The 21,119-nt window shown below is 41.5% G+C and overlaps 1 protein-coding gene across 1 annotated transcript; it reads left to right on the top strand.

The window, feature by feature from the left end:
• Positions 1–6,893: 6,893 nt before the first annotated feature.
• On the top strand, positions 6,894–20,683 carry LOC115820645 (von Willebrand factor A domain-containing protein 7-like). The gene is made up of 16 exons (XM_030784282.1): positions 6,894–7,073; positions 7,351–7,638; positions 7,751–7,844; positions 7,945–8,073; positions 8,498–8,651; positions 13,968–14,137; positions 14,289–14,401; positions 14,552–14,668; positions 14,979–15,158; positions 15,281–15,413; positions 15,518–15,664; positions 17,877–17,969; positions 18,196–18,392; positions 18,505–18,638; positions 18,913–19,075; positions 20,399–20,683. The coding sequence occupies exons 1-16, from the start codon at positions 6,894–6,896 to the stop codon at positions 20,681–20,683; spliced, it is 2,577 nt and encodes an 858-aa protein (XP_030640142.1).
• The last annotated feature ends 436 nt before the right edge of the window (positions 20,684–21,119 follow it).

Raw genomic sequence — 21,119 nt, 5'->3', positions numbered from 1 at the left:
AGTGTTTCAAGACTTAAGTGTTTATTCGTCACATACACATACACACGTCAAGAAATGGCAGTGAAATGTTGTCCTGCTGTGCCCCCACCCCCTTTTGCGCAAGAATATACAGTACATATGCAGTGTCGAGGGTTTTAGAAACGAGCAAAATGTTTCTGTTAAAACGAGAGCAACAAAACGTCTCGTTCATTCAAACCGTCTTAGTCCGTCGCAGGTGCTCATTGTTTAAAACTAGCCCACCTAATCTAGTGTCCGAGCAAGGTCTGAAGTCATCTGAGATTGATTCTCGGATCAAATTTGGCGTGATTTCAGTGAGACTGAAGTGACCAGTAGCCAGGTCAAGTGGCTAGGTCTGGTGCGAAACTTCATTTTGAGCTAATCTTTTGCATGACTCAGGAGTAAGGAGTCGTCTCAGTGACTGATTCGTTCATTGTTCCCTGGGCCTCGCAAGCACACCACTCATTTTGGTCATCTGAATTGTGACAGCTACAGGCTCAGATTTGTACATGAACGGGTCTTTCGGGTCTTCTGTTCACTTGTCACGTGACCACTGCATATTCTCAGTGTAGGAACTACTCATGCGTTCACGAATCATAAGTACAGGTCTTCAGGTCTGACTTGTTCATTATTCACAGGCTGCATCGGCTCAGAATAGGAACAAACTGATTCGTTCATGAATCATAACTAGCTACGGGTCAACAGGTCTGAGTCTTTCGTTCATTATTCACATGGTCACAGCAGTAACATGGCCAATACTAATGCATTACTGGTGAGGAGAGCTAGCTGAGGTTAGCTGGTCAACCAGAACATTTCTGTAGCTTCATACACTACTGGTCTTCAAGTAGGTTAAAGTGAATAGCTATCATAGAAAGAATAGAATGATATTTTAATTGATAGGTGCAGCGCTCTTGTATGGGCAGTTGAAGTGATCAGTCACTTCAACTGAATAACTCAACAGGCTATGGTCCAAAAGGTTGCTTAAGGGCTTAACAAAAGGGAACTTGTGTACTATACTTTACCAAGTGAAGCGAACCATGTTGCTCTTAGTGTTTAAGAACCATGTTCTTTCTGTCATCACGCAGATAACAGTTACAGCACCACACAAGTTCGAATGAGCAAAATGAACGAATGATTTGAAAAAAAAAGATTCGTTCATTTTACTGAACGAGATTCAAAGAGTCAGTGAAAAGATCCGAACCGAACAAATGCTGTACATTAATCCCAGGGCCCACAGCCTGGGCACAGATACAGGACTGCCCAGCTGCCCACCCTCTTCAGGAGCAAATCGAACATAGATTTCGTGTCTTTGAAATATTTGGGAACTGTTAATAACATTAATGCCAGAAAGGCCAGATACAAACACGGTTCCTGCTTCAGAAATGAAGAACTTTTAACGTTTACAAAAGCACCTTAATACTGGCTTACTGTACATGACACTCATACATAAGACTCATTTAGAGTGTTATGGTTTTATTTCATCTGTAATTATGATGATACCTCTGTTAAAGACAGAAAAGCTCAGGTGAGAAGTGTCAGTCTGTCAGACAGTAACAGTTGGGCTTTAAACATAAGCTGTCGGGAGGGAAAGCAGCCAAATACCAAATAATAACCACACCCACCTACTGAACACTACAGTAAATACTAGTACTTTTAAGATAGTTGTTTTTTTAACTGCGGGCATATGATTCTCTTCATGTGCGGGCAATAAACAGAACTAAACAGAAAATTTCAAATAAATTCATACTGGAGAATCAATTCTGTTCTATTCTGTTCTATTCTATTCTATTCATGCCCAGACTGGTAGCCCCCCCCCTCCTCCTCCCATCTCATTATCAACACTTGTTTCAGTTTTATCCAGTCTCCAATACACTCGGCCTGCAGGGTTTCAGCCCCTGTAGATCTGTCTCTTGAGGTCTGATAAATCTCTCAAGGCGCTAAAGAGAAAATGCAGTCGCAGGCTTCGCGCATAGTGGAGGAAGCATATGTTAGCCTCTCTCACTTTGACTGGGGTTGCTGCCACGAAAGGGAGGAGACTCAGGAGATTGTGGGAAAACTGGAAAATCCAAATTAGCAGTAAAGCGTGTTGAAATGCATATTTTGCAGGTGACTTAAAGCACATCTTTAGTTTTTCCAACATTCAGCTACAGATATTATCTGTCGCCAAGTTCTTTCGCCACACCGTCTCGACTAGAATCATTGCTGTGAAGAAATCTCACAACCGCTGACATGCGAGCTTGCCTGAAAATGATGTATCATCAGTCGTAACGGTGATACAGCTGAATAGAAGAACAGAGGAGGAACGCTCTTATTTTTTAACGCTCTTGTCTTTAGGTGAAAATGAAAATCTCCCACAAGCATCTCTTTTTAAATCATCAATTTTTTTATTTCTCAAAAGCTGTAGAAAAATATATAATTAAGTGTCTTACAAGGTCTTCGAAGAAAATCAAGGAGATTTACTGTTGCCTAATCATTTCCAGATTATGGGCGGCTTTTCTGGATATGCAGACTGTTTAACATAGAATTTAACTATTATTTAACTATTATTTAAACACTGGACTCAGTTACACCACACACTGCAGTAATCTATGAGTTTTCTCAGTCATAGCATTTCTCCTTACTTTACTGGTCTGAAAATACAAGACAGAGTTTTAAAAAAAACAAACTAATATGTGATCCTAATGTTTCCCACATGAACTTGTGGGTATCCAATCTAAGATAAAATTCATTTAGCCCCATGTACCAGCTGTTTGCTGTTTTTCTGATCAGTTAATACAATTCTGTCCTGGACCGTATCAGAATGGTTCTCACCAAGCTACCTCCTTTATTTTGTACCTTTCTATGAGTTAAAATGTCATCTCATGTCCTGATCTGGTAATCGTCACACGGCAATAGCCTCTGTGTCCCCCAGATCTCTGGCACAGATGAAGTCAAACGATGTCATGGTTTCAGCAATGGTTGGTTTAATGAAGGGTGAAATGTATTGATTGATTGATTTATTTCTGAATATCTGGGAGCCACATCTAGACAGTAGGTGTTTTGTTATTTTTTAACGGGGGGACGCCCCAATGGTCACTGAGACTACTCTACAGAGTATATAGGGGGATGGCAGGTTAACAAGGGGGTGCATTTTGGTCATGGCTTCCCCCCTCATCCCCCTACAAATCGTCTACCGCGTATAGAGCTTGGTCATTTTGGTGTCAGTGCTGATGGGGCACTGTACACTGCAAATCTTCAGATAATGTTTGTTAATGTGGGGTCACTGAAGCAGCAGACCCGTCTGGAAACCCAAATTCTAAGCAACATCACACGCAGCTACAGCTCTTTCTAGATGCATTGTTTTTTTTGTTTTTGTTAAGCTACAACTGATTTCGCAATAATGTTTCTCGCATATTTTTCGTAAGTCTTCTTTACGGCGGCTTATAGCAGTGTTTGCTTCATAGTTTTCCTCAGCATCTCTGTAAGTAGGTAAGGAGTAGGGCCCATAGCCTTACCACACCCCACACTGCACAGTTTACACAGACTTTTTGCAGACTTTGTATGCACGGTCATAACTTCAATGGAGATGCAGTGGCATCCATTTTCAGAGCTGCTTCATAATGTGTGCCCACGTTCTCTGTGAGCAAAATCAAACTATGTGTTCAGTCTTATGCTTCACAGATGCCTTTGGGTTATTTTTTAAATGAATATTCAAACCGTGTTTTACATTCATAGTCAAATGTACCTGGAACATGTCAAAAAGATTTCGGCGAGTAAAGTTTCACAGGGAAGGAACAACTAAGATGATAAATTGATAAAACTGAAATAGAATTAGAATTGATAGAATTGATAAAAGATTGTATTTGAAGAAAAAATAGTGACTGATACCATTTGGGTGCAAAAAAATGGGTTTATAATACCCTCAATATTACCCTCGTGTAGGAATTTTGCACTTTTTTCAAATCTAGGGCATTATAGAATATCAATAGGCATACAGTTCAAACTTTTAATTGGTCAGTCATACTGAGAACATGTTTGTCTTCCATCCTACAAAGTTTGATGAGGCTAGGAATAATACTTTTCAAGATATTAATGCTCAAACATGGCCTCCCAGATAAAGCGTTTTTGAGAGTGTAAAAATGAAAAAATATCAAGGGCCAAAAAACCCCCCCAAAACCACAAAACATCGGAATTGAACAAAACTATTTAACAGACCATAGTTTTGGGACCCAAACAGTATATAGACAAATAAGACAGAATCTGAGACAGTGCAGCAATCACTTTCCTGGATTCTGTCTGATTTGACACGGAATGACAAATATACATACATACATACATATGTATGTGTGTGTGTGTGTGTATATATATATATATACATATATAAACACATACACACACATACATATATATATATATACACACACACACACATATACTTATACATACACACACACACACACACACACATATATATATATGTATATATACACCTAGACCATGGCCGAACAGTTTTATCCTGGTCACAGCCTTGCCCATAAAGTGCCACCAACAGTTTAGGTTTCATTAGCAACATGTCTGTAGCAAACTAGACACCAAACACATTAAAAAAACCTTTCCACCAAGATACCGACTTTTCTAAAAGAGCATTATTTCTGCCATTTTAGCATCCCTTTTATTAAGTTTGAATTTGAGATGTGAGACTGCGGGTTTTTGTGGGAAATGGGTGATGTGGATAGTTGTGTAATAACCATTCTGTTGGGCAAGACTTGTACTTCCTCCCCTTTTAATGCACCTTTTATGCTGAGTAACTTGATAACCTGATACTTTTTATCAATATTGAGTGGAGCTAATCATTCTATTCAGATATTCATGTATACAGTACTACTTCATTTTTAAGACAGCTTATGTGGAAAAGATAATACAACACTAAATCCAAAACAAAACAAGACAAAACAAAAAAGAATCCATCCACCACAGTGACCAATGCAGTGGAATTTATTCCTTTAAGATTCAGTTTCCAAGGCTAGAGCTACATTCACAGTTCACCTTTTCTACAGTATTTAAATCCCAAAGCAGTTCACAGTGAGGATAAATATACGAGCAGACAAAACTGACCAGCAAACAGGAGTGAAAAAAATGCAAAATATCAAAATATGTATTCAAAATAGAGACAGAGTAAAATCGCCTCACATCAAGTGAATAGATAGATAGATAGATAGATAGATAGATAGATAGATAGATAGATAGATGGAGAAAGTAAGAGAGAAAGAAAGAGCAGACATACTCTGTGTACAGTTACCCAGGTCTGTCACTTCTCCCTCCTCCTTGGGTATATATACAGCATGTAGGCACTCATCTCTTCACTCTCTTGAAGGTACTTGGTAGATTTCAGTAGCTCTGTCTTCAGTCCAATCAGAACTAAATCAGACAGCAACCTACTGTACCACAGTCCGGCACTGCTCAGTTCATCTGGGACATCTCATCAAGCCTTTTGTCCTCTTCTCTCGTCATCAGACAAGGTGAGGTTATCAATCCTAACTCACAAACATACCCTGCCCTAATCTCACATCAGGTCTTGTTCCAGTTCAACATCTCTAGCTGACGAGGTGAAGATATAAGATTAGATATTAAGAAACTACCCACCATACCACCGTGCCACCCTTATTTGATATCCATAAGTTTTATTTTACTATGTTCTTCCAAGAGCTTGACAAAGTTTTGTTTTGTTATGTTTTGTTTTTTGCTTTTGGCGGTGAAGGCTCCTATTGCAAAATGCATTCTTCAAAGGGTAAATTAAGGTGTAAAAGTTTGAATAGATTTGTAAGTTAAAGTTGCCCACCTCAACCGTGGCAAAATTAAATGTACACTGCCAGAACTGGGAGGATTTTTGGACAGCCTGAGTATAAAGACTCAAACTGTAACAGGACATTTTTGGGAGCTGATATCAGTGCAAAAGGAGATATTATGTAAGCTCCAACTTTTGCTTGTGCCATTTTCACCCTCTTTTATTACTGTTATTATTATTATTAGTAGTAGTAGTAGTAGTAGTGGTATTTTGGAATAAAATAAGCAGTCATTAAGCATTGAAATTTGTACAAAGGCATCACATTTAAACTTGCACGCTGTAGATGTCAGTTCATCCTATGTAATGCCCTAAATTTTCGTACAACAGTAAAGCAAATATTTTGGAAATGTTTCATCATAATTAAATTATTGTTAATAACTAGTGTATTAGTGTACATTAGTGTGTTTTTCTTTGAGGGAAAAGCTTTTGGGTTCTTTTTCTGTTGTGGGTCATGGTGCCGTTTGCTCATCCAGTCACAATGTTTCCCATCTGATACGAATGAGCCAAATTTGGAACAAGAATACTTGTAGGTGACCCTGTTATTAACTACCTGGTCTTGTTGGAGGTATTCCTGCCCATGTCTTGCGTGATGCTAGCTTTAGCAAAATACTGAAATGGCATGTTGCTTTTGGCCTCCATTCCTTCCGCACTCTGACTGAAAAGATTTTGCGTGTCATTCAGCAATTCATGCCTCATGTGCAGTGAGGCAGGGAGACTTTTACAAAGAATAGGGACTTTATTCATCCAATAGCAACGCTACACCACATGGATGCACAGATGTCCAAGAGGGCGCTTGGATTTTTTTTTTTTTTCCTTGTTGAAAAAAGACATTGAGGATAAATGCGTTGTGTAATAATTTTAGCGGATGAAAGTTCAATCCAGTTTATAATGAATGTCTTCCACTTCTGCTATTTCCCCATCAATGTTCATGTCCCTGTTTATCTTGGTTAAGCATTCAAAGTCACACTGTTTCAAAGTGACTGTTTTTTAGTCATGTTTGTCAACTTCACTTTTTAAGACTGTATTTAACTTGTGTGTATTTTCCCCCTATTCAGGGTATAGTTTAGTTAAGATGAGATATAGCTTGGCCCTTCTCTTTGTGCTACTTGGCCAAGGGCTGGCGTTTCATCCCACACGGGTAACATCTGACTCAAGATCGCACACTGATATCACTGAAGAAGCACTGCTGGGAGAGGCGGTGGAGTCATGCAAGGCAGTAGCAACTGCAGAGGGGAAGGACTTCACTCCACCCGTAAGAACTTGTGTGTGTGTGCGTGTGTGTGTCGTGAAGTTTAACCAGTGTATTTTTTAGTTTCTACATACAACAGCATCTTTCCTGTGTTTGTGTGTGTCTGTGTGTTTGTTTGTACATGCGTGTTAGTATTGTTTAGCTACAGAATAATGGGAGTCAATGGGAAGTCCCCACTAGGATATGAGTACAAATTTGTGTGTGTTTCTGTGTATGTGTGTGTGTGTGTGTGTGTGCGTGTGTGTCTGTGTGTGTTTGTACATGCGTGCGTGTGTCACAGGTGGAACAGACTGCGGAGAAGGTGCTCGATGCATGTCTGAAAGCGTTAGAAGGCAGCAATGCAGTGTCAGCTGCTAGGTTCAGGGAGCTCTTGGATGATATCATCACTGCAAACACTCTGGTGGATACAAACCTGCTCAACAGCGCCCCCCATCACTTCAGCGATGAGGCCTTCATCAAGGCACGTAACCTTATCACTGAGGGCGTGGTCAGCATTAGAGCCAGCCTACAAGAGGACAACATGGCAGCGGCGAGGCGGACCTTAGGTGCCGTCAGCCACACCCTTCAGGTGAATCAGAGGAGATATTCTTCGAGTGCCCCCCCTCCCCCCCCATACACACAATGTCTGTTTATTTCTTTTAATATAATGTGATGTTTATCATTAATGTGATGCATTTCAGGATTTCTACAGTCACAGTAACTGGGTTGAGTTGGGAAATACAAAACCATATGCCAGTCTACTACGACCAGACCTCCCTATGGAAAATCTTGCAGGTGAGTGCGTGTGCTTGTGTGTGTGTGTGCTCATGTGTGCACATGTCTATGTGTCGATGTGTGTTTTCTGGTTAATGTCTCAAATCTCTGGTTCTCTCAGATCCTGACACCCCGACATGCAGGAAATGTGAAGAGTTTGTTTGTCCGAACCTCATCCTTCCAAACATATTAAAGTCTAACATACTTACATCAGGGTATGATGAAAGCCTTGGAATCACCAAACCAGCAGGTACTGTACAGGACTATCTTCCTCGCTCTCTCATATATACACACACACACACACACACACACACACACACACACAGTGGCACAACCACTTTTTGAAGGAGGTTGAGGTAGGTGTAGGTGTGTGTGTGTGTGTGTGTGTGTATGTGTGTGTATGTGAAAGAGAGAGAGAGAGAGAGAATGCGTTTAGCTTTTAATGGTTTTCATGTTATTTCAGCGAGAGTTTTGAACACTCTCCCCTCTTTTTCCTCAGTATTTTTTTTCCTTTTCTTCTCACATTTTACTGTCTGATTCTGTTCATATCAGAATTCATCTAATTTCCTCTCACCCAATCATGTGGTGAGAAGTAAAACATCTACTGATCCTGCATTCTCTCCTGTATTCAAATTAACCTCTTTCAGTAACCTTAAACTTTTCTCTTACTGTAGGTAAATGTAGCCATGGTGATTTATTCAGTGTTGGGATCCACAAGGATGACCCTGAATCTGACCTTCATGATCTTGCTGCAAAGCTAGCCACTGATGCCACTGTTGACCTACTGCGAAATATTCGGAACACAGCAGGGGACCATCGGTTTCTGAAGTATGTGGACCGACAGAAAGATAGATAGATAGATAGATAGATAGATAGATAGATAGATAGATAGATAGATAGATAGATAGATAGACAGATAGATAGATAGATAGATAGATAGACAGATAGATAGATAGATAGTTTTTTGTCATTACTTACTTATCTGTACAACGTCTAATTTTTATTAACATGTTGTGCACAGCAGTGACGACAGAGGGGTGTGACACAGTAATTGGTTAGAAAACTGAAAAATAAAATTCAGTCAGTAGCTCCCAGTTACCAAAATTACTCCCAGGGCTGTGAGGGGAAGGCACCTAGCATCAAAGCTGCCCATGCAGGGTCGCGTCTCTCCAAGTCCTGATGGTGTCTTCCATTTGATCTCTCTCCACACTTTGGCTCCTATGTCTGGTTTCCTGTTCACTTCTCCTAGGTGGATTGTCTGGACAGTTGTGTCCAGATTCTGGTCCGAGGACCATATGTATTCAGGCAGACTGAGTTCCTCCGCTCTGTCAGTGTTTTTTTTTCCATGTTTCAGAGGCCTGTTCCTCCTTGGCCCTGGGTCATATACAGTCGGTGGATGTCTGCCTCGGGATGGAGGGATTCGTGCATGGTTGTCAGTTTCCTTGTCATTCAGTCCAGTCTCTGCACCTCTTCCCAGGCCCATCAGATGATTGTTCCAGTGTAGCTTATTACTGAGAGGGCAAAGCTGTAAATCACTTGGATCTTGTTCCACCAACTGAGCTTAGACTTCAGGATTTGCTCCATTAGATGTTTGTACGTGCTTGTGACTATCTTCTTGACCTCTTGTAACAGGCTTTCCTGATGTGGCCATGTTTGAAGGTACTTGTAGCCATTCTTCATCCTCATCCTTGATGTATCCCTCATCCAGTTTTATTCCATCAGTATTGGTGATCTTGCCATGCTTGGTGGTGAGCCTCACACAGTTGTCTAGTGTGAACTTCATCTTGATGTTATCTGAGAGTCCTCACTGTCTGGATCAGGGACTCAATTTAATCTGCTGATATTACGTACAGCCTGATGTCATCCATGTACTTTAGGTGTTGTATCTTCCATCCAGACTTTGGTTTGTACCCTAGACCAGACATCTTGAGTGGCTGGCTCAAGGGTTGAGTGCCAGGGAGAACAGTACTGAGGATTGCCACGGTATATGCCAGTCTTGACTGACACTGAACTCATTTCCCTGCCATTACGTGTCAGCTGAGTCCTTCAGGATATCATGGATCCTTCAATCGTCTGCGTTATCCCCGGGTGGATCTTGTGCAATCTAAGTGATTCTCTGAATCCAGGAGTGTCGCACACTGTCATAGGCCTTCTTGTAGTCAATCCACACCATTTCCATGTTGGTCTTCCGTAACTTGGTGTTGGCTGTTATTGTTCTGACCATCACAACCTGTTTTTTTTGTCCTTCTGCTTCCAGGTCTTACTTCTTTTTTGGCTCATAGGTGCAGAGGTTCTTTTCCTGCAGGTGATAAGTGATGCTGTTGGCTATCATTCCAGAGAGCAGCTTCTATGTTGTTGATGGACATATGACTAGGTGATAGCTGCTAGGGGTTGTGCCCCTCTCTTTATCCTACCTGGGCAGACAGATCTTTCCTTGTAGGAGCCAAGCTGGTAGGTGTTTTGTCCAGTAGGCCTGTATTCGGTTGAGTCCAATTGCTTTCCAGTTTGCTATCTTGCTGATCAGGATGCTCTTTACATGCAAGACAAATGCGACTATAACAAAGTAATTGAATAATGTCAGCTAATAGACAAGGAGTGATGTCTTTGTGTAAGTAACATGGTACTCCAAGCCAAATCTTTCAATTCTCTGGTAATTTTCCCAGATGTGTGTTATGAAATACCTGCAGAGGAGGAGGCAAGTAGATGAGAGCCAAGTAAATTAGCCTTGAGCAGATACCTCAAGTTTGATGAAATAATGATTATTCCGTAGGTCAGATGTGAGCACTTTCCATTGATTACAATTTATATAACAATTCAAGCCCAGTTATCATTAGGTAAGGTATATGACAGTTACTAGCTACAAGCAGGGTTATTACAGTTTTGAAATTTTCATTAGTTTTTATTTTTATTTAGTAGTAGTTTTTATTAAGTAGTTTTAGTTTAGTTTCATTTCAAGGAATTGACTAGTTTTAGTTTCGTTTTTAATTAGTTTTAGTGTTAGTTTTAGTTTTTCAGATATTATGAGGAAGGCCTTGGTTTATAGAAGCTGAAAAAGGCAGGATGAAAGAATGTATAACATCACATATGATTTACAAAACCATTGCTTATTAAAGGTCCCATATTTTGCAAAGCCATTAATGGCCTTTAATAAACAATCATACAGTTTTTATTCTTGTACACCATAAACCAGGGGTGTGCAACATTTTTTCCAGAGGGCCATATTTACTTTCATAAAGCAAGCCTAGGACCACACACTGGACAACTGAAATGAAACATGAAAGGCATAGTGCTGTTATGTTGAATGATATAAATTTGAAACATGTGACAGATTACTTTACAGTAGCCTGTTTGCCAGCCTACTCAAAGACCTGACATTTTTTACGTCACAACACATTTACTTTTGTCTACAATGGGGTTGTAGTCAAAGTATTCCCATATAGGACTGCGCCACTTACTGCCTGCAACTTTAGCCATTTTCAAAAAATCTCGTTCGAGCTTGGTTGGTGCTAGATAGGATAGGGGGAGGGATGCTCTCCTGTGACTGGTTGCAGGGGCATCTGCAGGAATAAATTTTAAAGTACACACAGCTACCACAGTGCAAATCATCTAGGGGGAAATGAAAAAGAAGCTGATTTTACCTGCAATTCTATTTCATTTTTGCTTGTTTTTCATTGTTCATTGTCGTTTTTATTTAGTTTTTCTGTTTTTGAAAACTGTCATTTTTATTTTCATTTCAGTTAACAAATTTTTTTTTTTTAGTTTTAGTCTTAGTTTTCATTAACTATAATAACCCTGGCTAGAAGTTCCTTTTTTTTCAGGCCCCCTGAAAAGACTTCAAATATTTCTTCATGGGTGACATTGACAATGAAGTAGTTCTTGTTTTGACTTGGCTTTGTTACTGTCCCATAACACTGTAAAGGAGAACAGTTCATTGAAAATGTGCCATATTCTGAGGTCTGTCTTCATTGCAATGACCCAGTCTTCAACATCTATACCCTCAGCATATGTTAAAGAAACACCACACCTTGCTTTTTCTGGACAGGGATGAGATGCTAGGGCCATTTTTGGAATGAACATTGTCTGTCTTATCATCATTATGGACAAGGTGAATCTCTGCAGTGTGTTGTAAAGCGCTTCCTTTTCCACATAATGGTCCTGCCTGCTCCTGAAGCCATTAGCAGCAGTAAACAAACTGCATTAGCTTTTGTCTCGTATGAGGTCATACTTCAGTGTTAGCGCTGATGTCCGTGATGCCAGTAGTTCATGGACAACTTTTGGGATCGTACCGTGTCACAGTTGCAAACTGAGTTTCTTTTCAGATCATAACTTTAACTATTGGGCTTCGAATGTGCTAAACAACATGTCATCAAAGTACCGACATGATTTTGTTCAGTATACTCGCTGTTGCTTGCAGTCCCCCTGAAGGATCTTAGTCCAGACATAATCTAACACACATGAATCTAATATTTTGTGGTTTACAGGACCTTGATTAGTTGAATGAGGCTTCTCTGTGCAGGGCTGGAGCAGAAGCCGATGGATACTACAGTTTCCCAGGAGGACTCCAGCCCACAGTATTGTTAGCCAGGGCAGGGTCTCTTGAGCGATGTGTAATCATGTTGATGATGTTCTCATGTTGTTCCCTTTGGTTCTCACAGAGGGCAGGACAAAACAGGGTATTATTGGTGTTTACATTTGTATGTAAAGCTGTTTTCATACAGTTGGCAAGCAAAAGTTGCACACTGAAGATCTACTGCATTTTAAAATATGAAAAATAACAACAGAAAATTGGTAAATACTAGGGGTATAACGATTCACCAGAAGGAATCCGAAACCGGTTTTAACGCTAAAGGTGCAACTACATCGATACGCGGACACCTAGATCGGTCTAAATGAACCATGAACCGGCCCGATTCTAAGGTTAGGAATCGGCTGACTGAAGCTTGCTAATTTTACTTTAGTATTGAGCTACTGCGGAAGGCTCACGGGTCTAACGTTACAAGTCATGTTACTGTCAAAATAATAATGACCGTCTCTCATTCGCTAATAAATCTGCACAGCGTCTCACGTTGACTTTTTACCGTATACTAGGGAAACATTAGCCTTGCTTGCAAGGTGAAAACAAGAACAACACGTCCGATACGGTTTACAGCGCATCATCAAATATAAAATCTAAAATGTGGAAGACGTTTGGATTTCATAAGAAGTAAGTAAAATTGGAAGTCTGGTCATTTGTAAGGTCTGTAGAACAGCGACTACAGCGGTAGCTCGATAAATCGTACCACTCACCTTGTGAGACGGCATGACGAAACCTACGCGGGCGACGAGGGATCTGTGGATGCTAGTGCAGCTATCACAAACAAGATCACGCAATACAAAGACACGGATATTTATGTCCAGCCAGAACTTAGCACAACTCGGCGAGGTCTAAAGTAACCACGGCAACTATAGCCTATCCCGTTTTATTGCTAAGGACTTAAAATGTTTGTTCATACAGTAAGTCTTTTTTGTTTGTCTGTTGGAAAAGTAATGAACACAATGACATGTAATTCTGGAATGATTCGTCTTCCATTTCCCCCGTGCCATAAAGTAACAAAAATACTTGGGATTCCCCGGTCTTTTATGAAATATTTCTGTCTGAAGGTAAGCAGTGCTACTTTTATACAACTGGCTAATTTTAATAATGGAAAATTAATTTCTACATTGAACAAATGTTAACTGTATCAGATTACATCGTATCGAATCGCGCCGAATTGAAGTGCACCGAATCGTTTCGTATTAAAATGTATTGTCCCTGAATCGTATCGTAGCCCATGTATCTGGATATGTATCGGATCGTCTTAGAAGGGATAGATGCACACCCCTAGTAAATATGTATAAGTCTGCTGAAAAGCATCTCAGAAAATTCATGACAGTAATTTGATTTAACAAATTTAATTTAATTGCAGGAGAACAAAAGTTCAGAAGACCCCTCCTCTAATCTAGCCTAACCCAATACCAAAACACGTAAAAAGCAATTGATTATGGTTCAGACTTTCTTGACTGAACCATGTCTTTAACCAAGTAACAAATATCCTGTACCATTCAGACAAAAAGTATTTTTTTAATTACTCTGATGAAACCCCATCACCTTCTCTTTTTTTCCAGGATGCTGGGCATCAGTCGTTCCTCTGTCGTGTGTTTTGTGATCGATACCACAGGAAGCATGCGCGATGATATAGCTGAGGTTCGAAGACTAACCAATGAAATTGTCGACAAGAAACGAGGAACAAATGATGAACCTTCTCTCTATATCCTTGCCCTGTTCAATGATCCAGGTGTGTGTGTGTGTGTGTGTGTGTGTGTGTGAGTGAGTGTGTGTGTGTGTTTACACATTTTATTGTTGTTTTGCTGTAGTTTCAGTGGAGGTGCTTTGAACGTTGGTGTAAAACAGTGGGTTTTTGCTGTGTTTTGTGTCTGCGTGTGTAGGTGTGGGACCAGTCACGAGTACCGCTAATGTGGAGGAATTTAAGAAGATGCTGGCTGAAATTGTTGTGAATGGAGGTGGAGACAAACCTGAGAAAAGTCTCTCCGGACTACAGGTACCAGCACGTGCGTGTTTGACCTTTGAGATACTGTGGTAGTTTCCGGCTAGGTAAGTTTGTCAGGAACATATTTGCAATTACTGTGCATGTGTATATATCATCTCTGAGTGTGTGTGTGTGTGTGTGCGTGTGTGTGCGTTCATTCAGCTGGCCCTCACAACAGCACCTCCTTCATCTGAAATTTACCTTTTCACTGATGCCCCTGCCAAGGACACAGAATTAGAAGGGGCGGTCCGTTCTCTCATTGACAGCACCAAGACAAAGGTAAAACTGATTCAAATGGTCACTTTCACCTGTCTTAAAATGCTACCGCAGTCAGATGGAATTGACATTGAGAACCAGTCAGCATGTTGTGGAACAAGAGGCACCACAAAACGAAGTGAAGCTACTTTGGGTTTAAACTTACAGTTTGTTTCACATTCGGTCAAGACTCTAGCAATTGCATTAATAGATATTGTTTAAAACCACCATCCGCAGAAAGACAAGTTAATGTTTGGGCAGAAAATTTCTGATTGCTTATTGCCATTTCTTGTGTTTGTGTGTGTGTGTGTGTGTGTGTGTGTGTATTTGACAGGTATCATTCCTGCTAACTAATATCTTGTCGAGAAGAAGAAAGAGGAGTGCACTGTCAAACAGTGAAAACATACTGTATGAGAAACTAGCCAAACTATCTGGTGGATTGGCCATTGAGGTGTCCAAGAGCACCTTGCCTCTAGCCACTGGTATTATACTGGATGCCGTTTCCTCTTCACTGGTACTGATCTCTCTCTCTCTCTCTCTCACACACACAAATATACATACACATATCCACCAACAAAACACAGCCTACTGTTTAATTCTTTGTTCTTACTTGGCTGTGTTTCTATATCCATGTAGGTAAACCTGTTTCAGGTGTCCAGGGAGCCAGGAAAGGACGAGACTTTCTCATTCCTGGTGGATCCATCAGTGCACAATGTGTCCATTTATGTCACTGGGTTTTCTGTGAGCTTTACTCTGAAGAGCCCCACAGGTAACACACACATACACACACACACACACACACATATAAATGTGTGCACAGACACATACAGACACACACCAGACACTTTAAAACGACATGCGTTGTTCTCCTAGGTGTGAGTCAGGAAAGCACAGTGAAATCAGGGCCTTTGGGGAAGATATCTGCAGTGGGAAATCTTCACATTGTTCATTTGACGGAGCAAACAGGAACATGGCAAATCAGCATTAGATCCACCCGTCCATACAACATCAGAGTTATAGGTGAGCAAACCGTGTCCAACTATTCATGTCGGTATATGTGTGTAAGGAGAATCCTATGTTTACCTTACAAAAATACTGAAATCCAGATCTGAGGGGTTCCCCTTAGGTAAAGTCTGTCACTCAGGTCCATGTTTAGAGTCCTTCATGATTCTCCCACAGTCAATGGATTTCCACCGTTACACTTTTTTTTTTAAGATCTTACCTTGTTTCAGTTGTCCATTGATCCTTTGTTATTCTTGAGAAGAAAACACTGCATGTTGTTTAAAAAATGAGAACTAAAACATAACCATAAAGCATAATAGTAAAATGTATAAAAAATGCTATCATACAAGTCAGGATACAAAGTGCCAGTCAGTTGGAATGAGTCAGTCTTGAACTGGAGCCTTACAGTTCTGAGAATCAGCCTTCCTTTACAAGAACAAAAGGCTTTAAAACACAGAGGAGAAATTACTGAACTTTAATCTGGTAGTGTTCTTTCCCTCAGACAACATGACCGTAGATGAAGTTGAGAATGTGTGGATTGCACGTTCTGGATCCCTTTTTGATTGTTGCAGTTTTTTTAAATTCTTTTTTCACTGAGAATGTAGTTTCATGGATCTAATGAGTGTTTTAATACTCCTCCTTAAACCTTTCTTCCGTCACAACTTTTTCGAAATCGTTCACCTCTCAAGCCCTGTTTGTGAAGTTTTGACAGATAAAGTCGCTAACATCAACCTAACTGAATGATATATTGCCAAGGTTTCGATAGTTACTGTCCAGATTAACCTGAAGAGCACTGTTCGTCCAGAAGGACAGTAAACCTCCAGTTCAAAATTTGCTGCAGATTTGAGTGTCCTCTGTCCAAACAGAAAGACAGTTGTTGCTGCCCATGGCCGTTACTGTGGGAGACATGGGTTAACACCTTACAATTTACAATTTAGCATTTAGCAGATGCTTTTAGCCAAAGCGACTTACAATCAGTGCATCTGTCGGATTCCTAATGCCTCATAAGCATACATCGCTAAAAAGACTGAGCGTCAATTTACTCCTTCGTATTGCGCCCCGGGAATTCTTAGACAAACATAGATACAAGACAAGGTTTTGTTTTGTTTTTTTTTAAGGAAGGGGGTTAGGCTTAGGGGGATAGGTGGGTTCTGAAGAGGTGGGTTTTCAGTTTCTTGCGGAAGATGGTGAGGAATTCCGCAGTCCTAACTGTATGAGGGAGGTCGTTCCACTACCAAGGGGCAATGGCAGAGAAGAGGTGTGGTTGGGAGGAGCGGCTGTCGGGTTCCCGAAGTGAGGGGACCGTCAGCTGACCAGAGGTCGTAGAGCGGAGAGTTCTCATAGTGGTATACGGAGTTATTAGGGACTGAAGGTATGATGGGGTGGAGCCTCTTGTTGCGTGGTAGGCCAGTACCAGCGTCTTGAATTGGATGCGGGCAGCTACCGGAAGCCAGTGGAGCGCAGTAAGCAGTGGCGTGACATGAGAGTGCTTAGGGAGGTTGAAGACCAGGCGTGCAGCGGCGTTCTGCACGAGCTGGAGCGGCCTGATGGCGCAGGTTGGTAAGCCAGCCAGTAGGACGTTGCAGTAGTCAAGGCGAGAGATGACAAGCGCTTGGACCAGGAGCTGGGTCCCCTGTTGTGTGAGAAATGGGCGGATTCTCCTGATATTGTATAGGGAGAATCTGCAGGATCGAGTGACTGCCGCGATGTGTCCGGAGTAGGTTAGCTGGTTGTCGAGGGTTACGCCTAGGTTTCTGGCTGCTGTGGTGGGGAACACCACAGATCCCTCGATGGTGATTGCAGTGTCGATCTTAGGGGAGTTCTTAGCAGGAAAGAACAGAAGCTCAGTTTTCTCCAGGTTGAGTTTGAGGTGGTTAGCAGACATCCAGGAGAGTCAGAGTCAGAGGGGGGGAAGGAGAAGAACAGTTGTGTATCATCAGCGTAGCAGTGGTAAGAGAGACCATGGGCGGAGATAACTTGACCGAGTGATCTGGTGTAGAGAGAGAAGAGGAGCGGACCAAGTACCGAACCTTGTGGGACTCCCGTGTGGAAAGGGCGGGGGGAGGAGACCGATTCCCTCCAAGTCAGTCTCTCCCTCAGAGAGACTGATGCATCTACATGTGTTTTGAGACACCACACAGCCTTGTGGAGTTGCCTGGTGTAACTTTCTTTAACAACAGCCTAAAGAAAAGTTCTGTGTCACGCTGTCTTGGCTGTGATGTGTTTGCAGGCCACAGTGTGCTGGATTTCCTGTACAAATTCATCAGACATTTCAAGGGCCTTCATCCTGGATTTGTGGAGATAGAGGGACGGCCTTCAGCAGGTAGCCCCGCCCACATCACTCATACAGTCAGACAGACTCACCCAACACCTTCTTTTTCCATGATTATGTTTGACTGTTGTGTTCATTAATGTGTTTCTGTGTTTCGGTGTGTGTGTTTTGTGTGTGTGTGTGTGTTTGTGCGTCTGTGTGTGTGTGTGTGTGTGTTCAGAGGGGAATTCGACTCTCATGTTGAGAGTTGTAGGTGCTGACTCCCTGTCTGGAGTAGAGCTGTCAGTCTTGGATGCAACTGGCTCATCTACACTGAGACCCAGCATAAGGGAGCTGGACAGGGGGACGTTCTTTGCTTTCTTTCCAACCCTCCCAGACGGCCCGTTCACACTGCAGCTGAGGGGTAAAAGTGACGGACACTCGTTTCAGCGAGAGACAACCAATCAGATCCAAGCTTCCCAGATCTCCGTACAGGTACTAAAAAGAGATTTGGACATTTTGGCTAGTTCTTTATAGTTGTGAAAAAACAGAGCTGCAAAGTTGTTGTGAGTTCATGTCATTTCCTTTGTTTTCTTTGTTCCTTTAGGTGCAGAGGATTCTCATTCTTCACCCTGGAGTTCCCTTATCTGTCCCCTTCAATGTGACTGCGAGTGGGAATGTGGGTACAGCTACAATACAAGTTCGAGCCACTCAGAACTTTGTGGCATCATTCACACCCAGGTGGGTGGAGCTTGAAGTGGACCTGTCCTGCTGCAATCTAATAAACAATACCTGTAAAATCTGCACCTATATCAGATAGTTAAAGGAAAATCAGAAGACACCTGTACTCCAAGTAGCTAACGAAGCGAATTTGATCGTATATTAATTTGTAATACATCTTTATAATACATCTTTGTCTCTTTCCTCGCTCTCAGTTTCTCTTCATGTTTGTGTGCTTATGCACTTCTGTCTCTGCATGTCACACTGTCTGATGCATGTGTCTTTACGTGTGCAGTTCGGTCACATTGGCTGCTGGCAGCAGTGCTACGGGTACGCTGAATCTCTTAGCTTCTCCCAGCACTCCATCAGGCTCCGCCTGCACCATAACCATAGTGGCGGAATCGACTGGAACAGGGCAGTCTAACTACGCCATCGTCCACACGACCGTCATGAGCATGGTATTGAGGGGCACTACACAATTAAAAACATGGGGGGGAAGGAAAAAAAAAGAGCACCTTCAAAAGCATGCGATTGGTGATTACTTGGAATAATCAGATAGTTTCAGTCATATGTTCATAAATCTTGACTCTATGTGTTTTACAAGGACAGTTTCCTGTTTTGAGTGTAACATCGATATCATTTAAAGATCACGCCATCAACACACATGCACGTATAGTCTTAAAACTAGGGTTGAGTGATACCATATATTTACAGTTTGATCCGATGCTCAATATATTTATGGACAGTATTACTGATATTGATACTGATGTTGATACCAAACCTCTTTTAGTATTTTAGTACTGCAGTGCACATTTTCTGCATACTTTGCTAAAACATTGTTGATGACTGATAATCTTTTCTCTCAGTGTGACCTTGTGAAGGCTTACATGACAGTTTGGGTGGAATAACAGGGGTGTTTCTGGGATACCGATGTGCATTTACTCATTTTGAAGGGTATATTTTCATGTTCATTTACTCTGCTATGTGGTTATCCCCAAACTTCCAAAAGCATTTTTATCTTTCAAATTTGGAGTTTTGTGCACTGGAATAGAGCAGTACAATGAGATATCTATGAGATATAGAAATGTATGGTATTAAATATTTTGTTAATGTATAACTACAGTGGTAACTGTTGTGAGCAGCACCAGACTTACGTGTGGGCGTCATGGGGGGTGGCGTCTTGTTCGGGGGCGACACAGGGGGCCTCGCACGAAAAAATTCGCGTTGGTGCCATTTGTGCGATCGTTTTTCTATCGCCCATTCGCACATCACATCAGTGGTATCATGTCACCGTGTGGGTCAGTTAACCTTGTTGGAGTGGGCACCCTGGGGACTGAAGGAGGGGTTTGCCTTGGGCGTCATATATAGGCTAGAACCACTACTGGTTGTGAGGGCACGTTACAGTATAATGTGCGATCAGGATCCCACATGGACTTTTATTCAAACGTACTCCCCAGGATTTTAAGCAACTGAAAACTTTACTGTGGCCTGAAAGTTCTCACTGTCAGTAGCATAATACGTTACCTCATCATGCAGCTCTGTGTGTGAGTGCTGCATGTTATCGGCATGTGATACTGTCTTCTCACAAATATGACATGATGCAAAGTATGCATTGCAAGTGGTGTTCAGTACAACCAAATGAGAACATATGGAAATTGTCCCTTGGACTACTCAGAACAGAGAAGTGTTAAGAAAGCAAAGCAAGCTAAATGCCTTCATCAGGTTATTCAAACTGAATGAAAAATATTCTGATCAGTTATTCTCTCTTTCACTCTCTGTAGATCACAGACCTGAAGCCGCCTACATGCGTTGAGTTACACAGGAGCCCAAAATGTCCCATATGGGAGATCTCTTTAGCCATGTCTGACGGCGACGGGACGGGCATCGAAAAAATCTTCCATCGCGGCGCTGACGGCAACATAACCAGCACCGTGACCGACACGCAGACCTTGGTCACCTTCTCGGCCTCTTGCTGTGAGGAGAGTGTTGAGTTTGTGGCTGTGGATCATGTTGGTAATGCTGGAACGTGTTCGTTCACAATCAGTACCCCTCCTAAGAGTACTTAGGTCCAAGTATTACTGCTTTCTCCGGAACCCGCACTGCTTCGGTCACTCACACAGACTCACCACATAATCAACACATACACAAGCACACCATATACTCAAACACTTACCATATACACACACAAACACACACCTTTACACCATATGTACTGAAACACACACAAATATATATATATACACACACACACACCATTTACAGTCAAGCTTATTTGCATCCTTTGAAAAAAAAAAAAAAAAGCAAAAAAAACCCATTAAAAAGTTCATTGTGCATCTTCTTTCAATGTAAAACAATTGATTGCAAAATACTTGCCAGGCCAATTCGGCGCTACCTAACATTCAAATGGAAAAATAAAACAGAATTGAATTTGCATTAACAGTCTGTCTTAAAGCTCTATCTGCTCAACCTAATAGCATGCACTTCAAAGAAACAGAGCATGTC

The sequence above is a fragment of the Chanos chanos genome, chromosome 9 (assembly GCF_902362185.1).
Source record: "Chanos chanos chromosome 9, fChaCha1.1, whole genome shotgun sequence".
NCBI lineage: Eukaryota > Metazoa > Chordata > Actinopteri > Gonorynchiformes > Chanidae > Chanos > Chanos chanos.
This window is presented reverse-complemented; position numbering and strand designations above follow the sequence as displayed.

Excerpts from the sequence above, each read along its gene's own strand:
- LOC115820645 (XM_030784282.1), top strand. The coding sequence starts at position 6,894 with ATGAGATATAGCTTGGCCCTTCTCTTTGTGCTACTTGGCCAAGGGCTG. Across the intron at positions 14,138-14,288 it reads TGCCCTGTTCAATGATCCAG|GTGTGGGACCAGTCACGAGT; the intron begins GTGTGTGTGTGT and ends CTGCGTGTGTAG. Across the intron at positions 17,970-18,195 it reads AGAGGGACGGCCTTCAGCAG|AGCTGTCAGTCTTGGATGCA; the intron begins GTAGCCCCGCCC and ends TGTCTGGAGTAG.